The sequence below is a fragment of the Pongo pygmaeus genome, chromosome 1 (assembly GCF_028885625.2).
Source record: "Pongo pygmaeus isolate AG05252 chromosome 1, NHGRI_mPonPyg2-v2.0_pri, whole genome shotgun sequence".
NCBI classification, from domain to species: domain Eukaryota; kingdom Metazoa; phylum Chordata; class Mammalia; order Primates; family Hominidae; genus Pongo; species Pongo pygmaeus.
In genome coordinates, this window is record NC_072373.2 from 56402886 (window position 1) to 56416639 (window position 13754).

General features: G+C 37.8%; 1 protein-coding gene across 1 annotated transcript in view; it reads right to left on the bottom strand.

The window, feature by feature from the left end:
- The window catches only part of CDC73 (cell division cycle 73), a 137495-nt gene that overhangs the window by 3191 nt on the left and 120550 nt on the right, over positions 1-13754 (bottom strand). Inside the window, exon 16 of the mRNA XM_054450084.2 lies at positions 315-456. Within this exon, the coding sequence (XP_054306059.1) occupies positions 315-456 (142 nt within the window). The remainder of the gene's footprint in view (positions 1-314; positions 457-13754) is intronic.

Below are 13754 nucleotides of genomic sequence, written 5' to 3' on the forward strand. Positions count from 1 at the left end.
TTAATCAAAAGTTCCTTGGATAGAAAATAAGGTTTAAAAAGGTCACACAGATAATTAGAGACAGATTACAAAACCAAGACTAAAGTCTAAGTCTTCTGACTCAGTTTAGTGTTACTTCTATCAGGCTATATTAAACTCTCCATCTAAAGTAATTATACAATAAAAAATTCTTATTTACTGAAGATAAGCATCAAGTTAATGTTGAAAGAAGGGAATTAGGAAATAAGACTGACAACTCTATGGAACTTAAAATTTAACTGAGACAGAAAAATTACAATAAAACACACATAAGCATATTTTAGAATCGGAATTACCTGTCCAATGTTTCCCAAAACCGTAAGAACACTGGTCTATCCAAATGACGTTTGTGATAGCTGAGTTCTAATACTGTTACATCCCATTTCTGAACATTTGGATCCAGACGAACTTCATCATACTTCAGATGGAAGGCTTTAACTATAGAGGGGGTGGAGAGAAGTAATCATTTTTTACTCAAAATTAAAAAAAAGAAAAAAATTTCTTTCTTCCACCAACTGAAGCCATATTATAACTAAAGTGATCTTTTAAAATATTATCTTTAAAAACATTCAGGGTTTATACATGCCAGCCACTGGAGACTAAAATGAGGAATAAGGTAAGATAAAATGCATATAGTCTAGTGAAGGACAGTAAGAAAGACTATAAGGGTGGTAGGTTATCACAGAAACACAACAGTGCAACCATACCTTGGAGATATTGTGGGTTCAGTTCCAGACCACCGCAATAAAGTAAGTATCATAATAAAATGAGTTACGCATATTTCATGGTACCTCATTGCATTTTTATAAAAGTTACATTAACACTGTATCATAGTCTATATTAAGTGTGCAATAGCATTATGTTGAAAAAACAATGTACATGCCCTAATTAAAATGTACTTTCTTGCTAAAAAAAAAATGCTAACAATCATCTGAGGCTTTAGCAAGTCCTAATTTTTTTTGCTGGTGTAGAATTATGCCTCAATGCTGATGGCTGTTGACTGAACAGGGTGTGGTGGTTGATGAAGGTTAGGGTGGCTGTAGCGATTTCTGAAAATAAGACAACAATGAAGTTTGCTGCACTGATTGACTCTGCCTTTCACAAAAGATTTCTCTGCAGTATATGATAATATTTGACAGCATTTTATTTATAGAAGAACTTCCTTTAAAATTGGAGTTAATCCTCTCAAACTCTGCCGCTTTACTATATTTATGTCATGTTCTAAATCCTTTGTTGTCATTTCAACAATGTTTACGGCATCTTCACAAAAGTGCTCACTGGAGTGAATTCTATCTCAAAAAAACCACTTTCTTTGCTCATCTGTAAGAAGGAACTCCTCATCCATTCAAGTTCCAGCATGAGAGTGCAGCAATTCAGTCACATCTTCAAGCTCCACTTCTAATGCTAGTTCACTTGCTATTTCCACACCCTATCTTTATTTCCTCCACTGAAGTCTTGAACCCCTCAAAGTCATCTATGAACCATGAAGGTAGGAATCAACTTCTTCTAAACTTCTGGTTATGTTAATATTTTGACTTCCTCCTATTAATCACAAATGTTCTTAATGGCATCTAGAATGGTAAATCTTATCTAGAAAAGTTTCAATTTACTGTTCCCTGATCCATCAGAGAAATCACTACCTATAGCAGCTACAGCCTTACAAAACTTATTTCTTAAATAATAAATCTTGAAAAGTCTAAATTACTCCTTGATCTATGGGCTAAGGAATAGATGTGTTAGTAATCATGAAAACATTCATCTCCTTGAACACCTTCATCAGAGCTCTTGGGTGACTAGGTACATTGTCAATCAGCACTAATATTTTGAAAGGAATCTTTCTTTCTGAGCAGTAGGTCTCAACAGTGGGCTTAAAATATTCACTGAACCCTGCTGTGAACAGATGTGTTGTCATTCACGCTTTTTTGTTCCATTTCTAAAGCACAGGCAGAGTAGACTTAGCATAATTCTTAGCGGCTCTAGGATATTTAGAATGTTAAGTAACCACTGGTTCCAACTCAAAGTCCCCAGCTGTATTAGCCCCTAACAAAAGAGTCAGTCTGTCCTCTGAAGTTTTGGAGCCAAAGCACAGCCTTCTCTGAAACTATAGAAGTACCAGATGGATCTTCTTCCAATAACAGGCTGTTTCATCTACGATGAAAATGTGTTGTTTAGTGTAGTCAACTTCATCAATAATATTCACTGTATCTTCTGGATAACTTGCTGCAGCTTCTTTATCAGCACTTGCTGCTTCATCTTACACTTCTATGTTACAGAGATGGCTTACTTCCTTAAATCCATGAACCATCCACTGCTACCTTCCAACTTTTCTTCTGCAGAATTCTCTCCTCTCTCAGCCTTCACAGAACTGAAGAGAGTTAGGGCATTGCTCAGGATAAGGCTTTGGCTTAGCAGAATATTATGGCTGGTTTGATCTGCTTTCCATACCAATCAAGCTTTCCCCACATCAGCAATAAGGTTGTTTTGCTTTCTTATTATTTGTGTGTCAACTGGAGTAGCACTTTTAACTTCCCTGAAGAAGTTTTCCTTTGCATTCACAACTTAGCTAACTGTTTGGCATAACAGGCCTAGCTTTTGGCCTGTCTCAGCTTTTGACATGCCTTCCTTACTAAGCTTAATCATGTCTAACTTTTGGTTTAAAATGAGAGATGTGCAACTCTTCCTTTCATTTAAACACTCGGAGGTCACTGTAGGGTTATTAATAGGCTTAATTTCAATACTGCTGTGTCTCAGGAAAAAGAGAGGCCGGAAGAGAGAGAGAGAGAGATGAGGGACTAAACTGGTCAGTGGGGCAGTCAGAACAACAGTTATCAATTTAAGTTTGCCATCTTAGATGGGTGTGGTTTGTGGTGCCGAAAATAATTTTAATAGTAACATCAAAGATCACTAGTCCCATATCACCATAACAGATATAAAAATAATGAAAGTTTGAAATATTGTAAAAATCACCAATACGAAAGAGACACACACTGTTGGACAAATGGTGCCAACAGACTTATCAACACACAGGTTGCCACAAACCAATTTGTTCACAAAAAAAATTCCGCAAAGCATGATAAAGCAAAGCACAAAACAGGCTATGCCTTGTACCTTACACACACAAATTCAGTCAAAAACCTTGCAAAGGCACTGATGTCTAACCTAAGATCTAAAGGCCAAGTACGAATTAAGCGAGCACAGAACAAGTGACCTAGTGAATAAGATGATCATGCTGAAAGAGAAAATGGATTAGTCTAGAAACTAGAGAGAGTTAATAGAACTGCATCGTGCAAAATAATGTAGGGAAGGGATATATATAGCACAGAGGTTCAGAAAAATGTTAGGCTTGCAGGCCATATTAAGTAGTTTTTATAATATTTAAGTGACATGGAGAATCACTACAAAGTAGTAGAGAATAATTATAGTTTATTAAGCTAGAGGATAAGGAGAGTTTTCTTCAATAGAACAGAATATATATGGGTGGCAAGAGAAAAGTGGGTAATGAAAACTAACAAAATTTGGTAAGAAATGATGAAGAGAAAAAAACTGCTAGGAATTTGGGTGGTGTTTTTTGATAGCTACTATAAATGGGATTGCCTTCTTGATTTCTTTTTCAGCTAGTTCACTGTTCATGTACCACAATGCTAGTGGTTTCTGTATGATGATTTTGTATCCTGCAATTTTACTGAATTCATATACCAGTTCTAAGAGTATTTTTGGTAAAGTCTTCAGGTTTTTCTAAATATAAGATCATGGCATCTGCAAACAAGAACAATTTAACTTCCACTGGGGAAAAGACAGTCTTCAATAAATGATGCAGGGAAAACTGTATCTCTATATACAGAAGAATGAAACTAGATTCCTACCTCTCACCCCATACAAAATCAACTCAAGACCTAAATATAAGACCCCAAATTATAAAATTACTAGAAGAAAACATAGAGAAAACACTTCAGGACACTGGTCTGGGAAAAGGCTTTATGAATAAAAGCACTGGCAACAAAAACAAAAATAAACAAATGAGATTATATCAAACTAAAAAGCTTCTGCACAGTAAAGGAAACAATCAACAGAGTGAAAAGCCAACCTAAAGAATGGGAGAAAATATTTGCAAATTACTCATCTGAAAGGGGATTAATACTCAGAATATACTAGAAACTTAAAAATTTCAAAGCATAAAAAATCAGATTTTATAATGTGGAAATGATCTAAACAGACATTTCTCAAAAGAAGACACAAAAATAGTCAACAAATATATTAAAATATGCTCAATGTCACTAATCATCAGGAAATGCAAATCAAAACCACAATGAGGTATCATCTCACTCCAGTTGGGATGGCTATTATAAAAAAGACAAGAAAATACCAAATGCTCCAGAGGATGTGGAGAAAGGGCAACTCTTATACATTGTTGGTGGGAATATAAACTAGTACAGCCACTATGGAGAACAGTCTAGAGTTCTCAAAAAACTACCAATAGAACTACCATATGATCCAGCAACCTCATCAATGGGCATTTATCCAAATGAAAGGAAATGAGTATACTGAAGAGATATCTGCACCCCCACGTTTAATGTATTCTATTCACAGTACTATTCACAACAGCAAAGATATGTAATCAACCTAAGGGTCCAACAACAGATAAATGGATAAAGAAAATGTGGCATACATGTACACAATAAAATACTATTCAGCCATAAAAAAATGAAATCCTGTCATTTGTGGCAACATGGATGGAAATGGAGGACATTATGTTAAGTACAAGCCAGAAACATAAACACCACAAGTTCTCTCTCATATGTGGAAGCTAAAAAAAAGTTGAACTCATAGAAGTAAACAGTGCAACAGAAAATACTAGTGGCTGGGAAAAGTAGGGGGTGGGGGGAATACAGAGAGATTTGTTATGGCTGGATAGAAGAAATAAGTTCGAGTGTTCCATACCACTATAGGATTACAGTTAACAATAATACATAGTTTCAAATAGCTAGAAGGAGGAAACTGACTATTCCCAAAACAAAGAATGATAAACATTTGAGATGATAGCTATGCTAATTATGATAATCTGATAACTATACATTGTATGTATCAAAATATCACTATGTACCCCATAAATATGTACAATTATATGGCAATTTAAAAAGCTAAACTAAAAAACTGTAATCAAAGATATATCTAACATACATTGTCTACTACATATTATGCACTATTGTAGGCACTAAAAACACATAGTGACCAAGACAAAGTCTCCACCTTAAGGGAGTTTATATTCTAAGAGTCAACAGTTTAACAGACAAATATACAATATTCAGATAGTATAAATGCTACTGAGGAAAAATAAGGCAGAATAAGGACATAATACAGGTATGGGAGTTTTTGTCAATAGTATTCAGAGAGGGGTTCTCAAGATTATCTAGAAGCAGGTAATTGAAAAAACAAGTCTTGCAAAGATTTGGGACAGGAAGATTTAGGCAGAAGGAACAGCTGACACAAAGATTCCAAGATGGAAGCAAGCATGGAATGTCCTATGTTGAATAATTTTTAAAAAAAATGTTAAAAAACGTTACACTTGCTATTTTGTTTGTTTGGTTGGTTGGTCAGTTTGAGACAGGGTCTCACTACGTAGGCCAAGGCCTCAAACTTCTGGGCTCAAGTGACCCTCCTGGCCCAACCTCTCCAGCAGCTGGGACTGTAGGAACACACCACCACAACCAGCTTCAGTTTAACTTTCTTTGTAGGTAATGGCCTATATATACATTCTCAGCTACAGTGTAAAAAATCTGAATTTTATTCCACGTGATAGATAGTAAGCCACTGGAAAGTTTACAAGAAGAAGGTGAAATTATGATTGCCATTTTTAAAAGACAACTCTGGATTGTTCGGCAGGTGATATAATCTAGGGCAAATTTTCCCAACTAGTTGCACTAAAAACAGGTACGTTATAAAATAATGACTTACAATCTTTTTCTTTCCTTAATAACCAAGTTGAATTATCCCAGCTAGTTTATCATTGTATCTGCAATCCCTTTATTATCAAGGGAGCTTTTGTCTTGCATGTGCATGTACAAATGTTAAGCTTTTCCCCCCCAGTTTTTTACTTTTTCACTAGCATATGATTATGATCAGTATCATAACCTGGTATAAGAGGTTTTAAAGAGAAAACAATTGACTTTTAAAGTTTTTTCTGATAGGTATTTTATGGATTGCTTGTTTCATATTGCTTGCTAGCATATTGGCTTTTGATGTTAACAACTAATCAAGATTCAACTCTTGATAAACATTTAAAATGAATAATTCGTGCCCAGAAAAATAAACTTATTTCTAATTTATTTGCTTTTATAAATAAAAGTCTCTTAATCAGACATAAATTATTCATTTTGAATTTAATCAAACAAATTCATTAAAGGGGCTACATGTAATAATGTTCAAGAAACTTTCAAAGTAGTATTCATATGTGTAAAATAAATTTGTCAATTAAAAAAATTTTAAAACTCATGCATTCAGTGTAAATCAACATTTTAATCATTTCCATTCTGCTTAGGTGTTGCTTTTCTAACTTGTTCAATTATTTGCTAATCATTCTTCAGAATGCATGTAAGTTACGTTTTTTAAAATGATCAAACTGAAGCCATAATGGCCTACAGCCTTCTTTAATAATTTCAACAGATTTCATCTTTATTGATATTTATTTTTCCACCAGAATAGACAACTTTTAAATTTAAAGCTAGGATACTAGAGTCCAAAAAGTGTAAGTCACTAATTTTTAAAAACATATAAAGTTTCACTCATACTTTATTCGCATGAAGCAATGATGCAAAACAAACTTACACCAACATATTATCATTAAAAAAAACTTTCCTATTCAGAAGAAGTATTAAAAGTTTTTAAGCCTCTGGAAGTTAAAAACAAGAAGTAAGCCGGGTGCGGTGGCTCACGCCTGTAATCCCAGCACTTTGGGAGGCCGAGGCAAGCAGATCCTGAGGTCAGGAGTTTGAGACCAGACCAACATGATGAAACCCCGTCTCTACTACAAATACAAAAATTAGCCAGGCATGGTGGCGTGCGCCTGTAATTCCAGCTACTCAGGAGGCTGAGGCAGGGGAATTGCTTGAACCTGGGGGTTGCAGGGAGCCGAGATTGCAGCACTGCACTCCAGCCTGGGCAACAGAGCAAGACTCCGTCTCCAAAAAAAAAAAAAAAGAAGAAGAAGAAAAAGAAATAAAGTTCTTTCGTAAGAAGCCAGTTTTACCGCAGCACAATGAATTACAACTGCAAAATATTTCACACAACTCAGAATTGCTTGTTTTTGCAAACTTCATGAATGCTGCCAACATTTTTTGGGGAAAGCAACAAAGCAAAAGAGATCAAAGAGGTGCCCTTTTAAACAATATTTAGATATACTGATGGCATGACAAATGATAAAGGGATAATACAGAAGATTATTAAATAAAAATATTTTTTCGATGGTAGTAGCTAGCAATAATTTGAAGACATTTATCATTAAAAATATCTTGAGAGGGGCTTCAAGATAGCTAACTACAGGCATCTGGCACCTGCCTCCTCCAAAAAGAAGAACCACCTTCTGTAAGTTACCAGGAGGGTCAACAAACAAAAAGAACCAAAATAGTGAGTAGACAATCACACTTTGAATAGATGATCTAAGAGAGTGCACTGGAATTCAACAGATAAAGTAAGCAGAAACACCTAAGGCAAGGAAGGAGAAGGGAAGCCAGGATGGGCTCACCAGTGAGATAAGGGTGAAAGACCCCTAATGGTCCACATTCCCACCTCAGACTCCTGCAATCCTAGCCAGGGGAGAGCCACATGACCCTCAGGGGTCCTGACACCAACACAGAAAGCTGCCTAGAGACCACAAGATGCTCCAGATAGGAGGTTCATGCTTGGGTCCTACACATGCCCTAAGCAGCTGCATGCAGCACAGCGCCATTTTGAGGGCTCGGCCCCCACCAGACTGCATCCTACCGTGGGGCCCAAGAGTCCTTACACCCTAAGTCGGGGGTGGGGGAAGCACCTGAGGACAGCCCCCCACCCCCCCCCGCCAACCTGCAGACAATGATGATACCTAAGTGCAAGCCACTGGCAGTGACCCCACAACTCCAACAGTCGTGTATTTAAAAGCACCCTGAGGACAGATTCTCCCAATCACAGCCACCAACTGGCGGAAGCTCACATGCCCCAGATGCCTGCTTACTGGCCACTGCCACTGAAAACAACGCTGCTCTCCCCAGCAGCAGGACCCAAGTGCTGGTAGCACGCTGCCAAGGACCTGAAGAACACCCCACCCCTGCCTGCAACCTGGAGGCCTGAGGACAGGCCAACTTGGCTGGGCTCTGTCCTCCCCTTCTGCCGCCCTAGCAGTGCCTGAGCACACATTTTGGGGCCTGAGGGTGGCCCTGCAACATCCTCCACCACTGGCACCTGAGCAATTTTCCCAGGGGCAGAAGACACGCCCAACCAACCTGCCACTACCACCACAACTGTTACCCACCAGCACACACCCTCTGTGGGCCTGTGCACTGTCCTGTCCAGCCCATCAAAGCCACAATCGGTAACAGCGTGGACCTCTGGGGAGCCAGAGGTTGCCCCTTCACTGCTACTGCCATTGCCCTCTGCCCAGAAACCTGACCTGCTCACCCTCCAGGCTCACCACTGCCACTGCTAGCACCCAAGATGATGTCTGGACCCACTAGCACAGGTGCCAGCATACGTGGCCTTGGGACTCAAAGACAGGCAGGCTCAGCCTGCTGCTGCCACCACTGGGGCCCAAGGACTAGCCTGCCTGATGTCACTGACCCCAGCAAAACTTCACCACACCCTCCACTAACAAGATACCGTAAGCCACTGAGGAAACCACAGACACCACTGACACTGTTTATACGTAAGAAATTACACAGCCAGTATGAAGAACCAAAGCCAAAGTGCCCCACTCAATCAAAATCATAGGTACATCTTTAGGGAAAAGTCCTCCCCTAAAAAAGCAAAATCAAAAAACTAGAAGAAGCAATGTTTACACCAGATGTGCAGATATCAACATAGGACACAAGAAACAGAAAAAGTAAGAAATTATGATACCTCCAAAAAAAAAAAAAAACAATAATTCTCCAGCTACAGATCCCAATGAAAAATAAGCTTAGGAAATATCAGAAAAAGAATTCAAAATAATGATGTCACAGAAACTGAGTGGAATACAAGAGAACACAGAAAAACATTGGAGAACTGCTTCAGGACACTGGTCGAGGCAAGGACTTTATGGCTAAGACCTCAAAAGCACAGGCAACAAAAACAGATGGGATTATATTAAAGTAAAAAGTTTCTGTACAGCAATGGAAACAATAAACAATGTGAAGAACAACCTGTTGAATGGGAGAAACTATTTGCAAACTATTCTTCCAACAAGGGACTAACATGCAAGAAACTGAACAATTTTAAAAAAATCCCATTAAAAAGTGGGCAAAGGACATGAACAGACATTTCTCAAAAGGTAACATACAAATAAATGGCAAATGTATGAAAAAATGTTCAACATCACTAATCATCAGGGAAGTGCAGATCAAAACCACGATGAAATAACATCTTACCCCAATTAGAAGGGTTATTACTAAAAACAGAATAACAGATGCTGGCAAGGATGCAGAGAAAAGGGAACTCCTACACTGTTGGTGGAAATATAAGTTAGTTAGAGCCACTATGGCAAACAGTATGAAGATTTCTCAAAACTAAAAACAGAACTACTGGATGATCCAGCAATCCTACTACTGGGTATTTATCAAAAGGAAAGAAAATCAGTTTATCAAAGGGATACTTGCACCCCTTGTTTACTGTAGCACTATTCACACTAGTCAAGATCTGGAATCAACCTAAATCCATCAACAGATGAATAAAGAAAATGTACTATATATACACACTGAAATACTGTGTGGCCATAAAAAAGAATGAAATCCTGTCATCTGTGTCAAGGCAACATGGATAGAACTGGAAGGTCATTCTATTAAGTGAAAGAAACCAGGCACAGAAAGACAAATTTTCCCATGTTCTCTTATATGTGGGAACGTTAGAAGTTGATCTCATGGAGGTAGACAGTAAAATGGTAAGATACTAGAGGGTTGGAAGGGTGTGTGTATGTGTGTGGCAGGAGGGAAGGAGAGGGATGAAAAGCGGTTGATTAATGTGTGCAAACATACAGGTAGAAGAAATAAATTCTTTTTCTAATTTCTAACTTTTAAGTTCAGGGGTACATGTGCAGGACTGTTACATAGTTAAACATATGCCATGGTGAACAGCTGCACAAAGGAATAAATTCTAATGTTCAAAAGCAGAGTAGGAGGCTATACTTAATAATGTATTATATATTTCTAAACAGCCAGAAGAGATGACTTGAAATGTTCCCAAAACACAGAAATAATAAACACTCAAGGTGATACATACCCTAAATACTGACTTGATCATTACACATTCTATCCATGTAACAAAATATCACATGTACACCATAAATATGTACAAATATTATGTATCAACAAAAAAAATTTTTACATGTCAACCAACAAATAAATATAGCCATGTCAAGTATAACATATCTAAAATATATCCAGATATCAGCTTAAACTTATTCTAAATTTGTAAAGATTTTATTTGGCAATTTTATGCAAATCAGTATTTAATCTTCTCTCAAACGATGTATTTCATTATAATTATGCAACATTAACAAAATATAACACAATTTTCTATCAAGGCCCACAGAGATGCTCCCAAATATCCTCAGTTTTCCCCCAATGCTGTACAGTGTAATCTGATGCAGAAAACGACTGGAAGCCAGAAGAGTGAAAGCAGAAAGATCAACTAAGAGCTAAGAGATAATATACTCCCAAGTTTCTGGCTTAGGCAAATTACTGAAAAGGACTAACAGATAATAAGAAATAGTTTGAGGAATAAGGAAGAGAGTAAAACCATCAATTCCATTTGGAAAAGGTTGAGTTTGACGTACCAATGAGATATCACAGAGAAGTTATCTCATAGTGAGTGAGGTATATAGGTCCAGAATATTGAGCTAGAGACATAATTTTTAGAATAAAGGAATATAAATGGTAATTGAGAGCTATGAGATCTTCTTGAGAGGGTATTTAGAATTATGGGAGAAGAGAAATAGGGACATAACCATATACATTTGATCCTTGAACAATACAAGTTCCAATTGAGTGGGTCCATTTATACATGGATTTTCTTCCTCCTCTGCCACCTAGGACAGCAAGACTAACCCCTCCTCCTCCTCAACCTACTCAATGTGAAGACAATGAAGATGAAGACCTTTATGATAACCCACTTCCACTTATTGAACAGTAAATGTATTTTCTCTTTCTTACGATTTTCTTAACGTTTTCTTTTTCTCTACTTACTTTATCATAAGAGTACAGTATACAATGCTAACATGTAAAATATTTGTTAATCGACTGTTTATGTTATCAGTTAAGGCATCCAGTCAACAGTAGGCTATTAGTATGTATGTTTGGGATAAGTCAAAAGTTATATGGGAGTTTTCAACTGCATGATATTGAAGGGTCCACTCCAGTTGATAACCAGAGGAAAAGTAGTAAGGAAATCTGAGACAAAGTGTAACAGGTACTTGGAAAGTAACTTAAAAAGGAGTAAAGGAGTCAATAGAATCAAATTCTGATAAGTTAACAGTATCCAATATTTGAGTCACTGGTGACTTCAGTGAAAATAGTTTTAGTACAGAGCAAGAGCTAGACTACAGGGGATTTGAGCAGAAAATGAGTTGGTAGAGACAATTCTTTCCAAAGTGTAGCTCTAAAAGGAAAAAGAATAAGCTAGGGGAAAGGGTGAGGTCAACGGTAAGGGTTTTGTTTTGTTGTTTAAGATGGAAGGGGAAAGAGTATTCTTAAACGCTGAGAAAAAGGAGTCAGTGTAGAAGAAAGAGGCGAAAGAGAAAGAACAGTTCATGAAAGTATATCACTGATGATTGTTAAAAGAAAATTCTCTAAATTCTTATCTAAATTTCAGAAGACTAAATTTGAACAAAAATTAAAACTTTATATTCTTAATGAATTTCATACAACATTTATATCTTAAAGACATCCTAATTTTTTGTTGAAATATTATTCAACAAGGCAAGCAAGTAGGTAAAAAAGAATTCTCGTTGACATTTTACTTTCATTAAAATTCTGATTCTCTTTTTATTTAACTTTCCATTTACCAACTCTGTGCATCACTCAAGTTTCAGAAAGAACATAAAAAGCTATCATAATGTCAGTTGCCAGGCCCAACCTGCAGATCCTGGCCGAATGACAGAAGGAAAATGTACGCAGACACAGGTTTTTTCCTGGACGTGCAGCTAGGGGACTGGGCCACTCAGACATCGAGGAGGATGCCTTAAAGAGTCACAGCAGTCACAGCAGCCGCAGCCCTGACACGCCAGCGTCTTTTTATTACAGATTTAATGACAAAGGCTTTGAGTCAACACACTTGTGGGTAATTAACGTGGTCGCCACTGCCTCGCCACCCCACCACGCCACCTCCAACCCACCCCGCCCCGCCCGCCACCCCCACCCCCCAACTCCTGCGGTTGATTAAAGGCCAGGTTCCGGGAGGCCTAAGTAAACTAACTTATCTAGATCAATTTCTTTACATCCCCAGGTTATCTAATCTTTGCTATCATGCTCCGGGTAAGAGAATCCAGTTGACTTCAGCCAAATTATCTTTCAAAGCTTTTGCAAAACCTCCCAGCCTTCCAAGAAGGTTTGCATCTTTTTTCTATAATTTCTCCCACCACCCTGACCAATTTCCTATAGTCAGTAATATTAGAATTCTTTTTTTTTTAAATGAATGAAGGTAACAGAAGAACAAATGACTAAAACTTTCAAGCTTGGGTACTTTCTAAGGAAAAATGATGGTACCACTAACAACTGGGGCTGCTAAAAACATAAGACATTTCAGAATAGTACAACTGACATTCATAATAACTAATGGGTGGATCACGAGGTCAGGAGATCGAGACCATCCTGGCTAACACGGTGAAGCCCCGTCTCTACTAAAAATACAAAAAATTAGCCGGGCATGGTGGTGGACACCTGTAGTCCTAGCTACTCGGGAGGCTGAGGCAGGAGAATGGCGTGAACCTGGGAGGCAGAGCTTGCAGTGAGCTGAGATCGCGCCACTGCAATCCAGCCTGGGTGACAGAGCCAGACTCCGTTTAAAAAAAAAAAAAAAAACAAAACTGGCATCAATTTTAATCAAAATCTATGGACATGCAACAGTATTAATTTTTTTTTTTTTTTTTTTGAGATGGAGTTTTGCTCTTGTTGCCCAGGCTGAAGTGATCTCGGCTCACTGCAACCTCCGCCTCCTGGGTTCAAGCGATTCTCCTGCCTCAGTCTCCCGAGTAGCTGGGATTACAGGTGTGCACCACCATGCCCGGCTAATTTTGTATTTTTAGTAGAGACAGGGTTTCACCATGTTGGTTAGGCTGGTCTCGACCTCCCAACCTAAGGTGATCTGCCTGCCTCAGCTTCCCAAAGTGTTGAGATTACAGGCGTGAGCCACTGTGTCTGGCCAATGATTTTTAAGTGATCTAAAAATAATTAGTAGTGTTGTGGGATAGGCAATACTCACTTTCAGATATACCTACATAGAAAGTATTAATGTACAAAACTTTTAAAAATATGTCACAGATGCTTAAACATTAACATATGTTACTTAACAGCAATCTT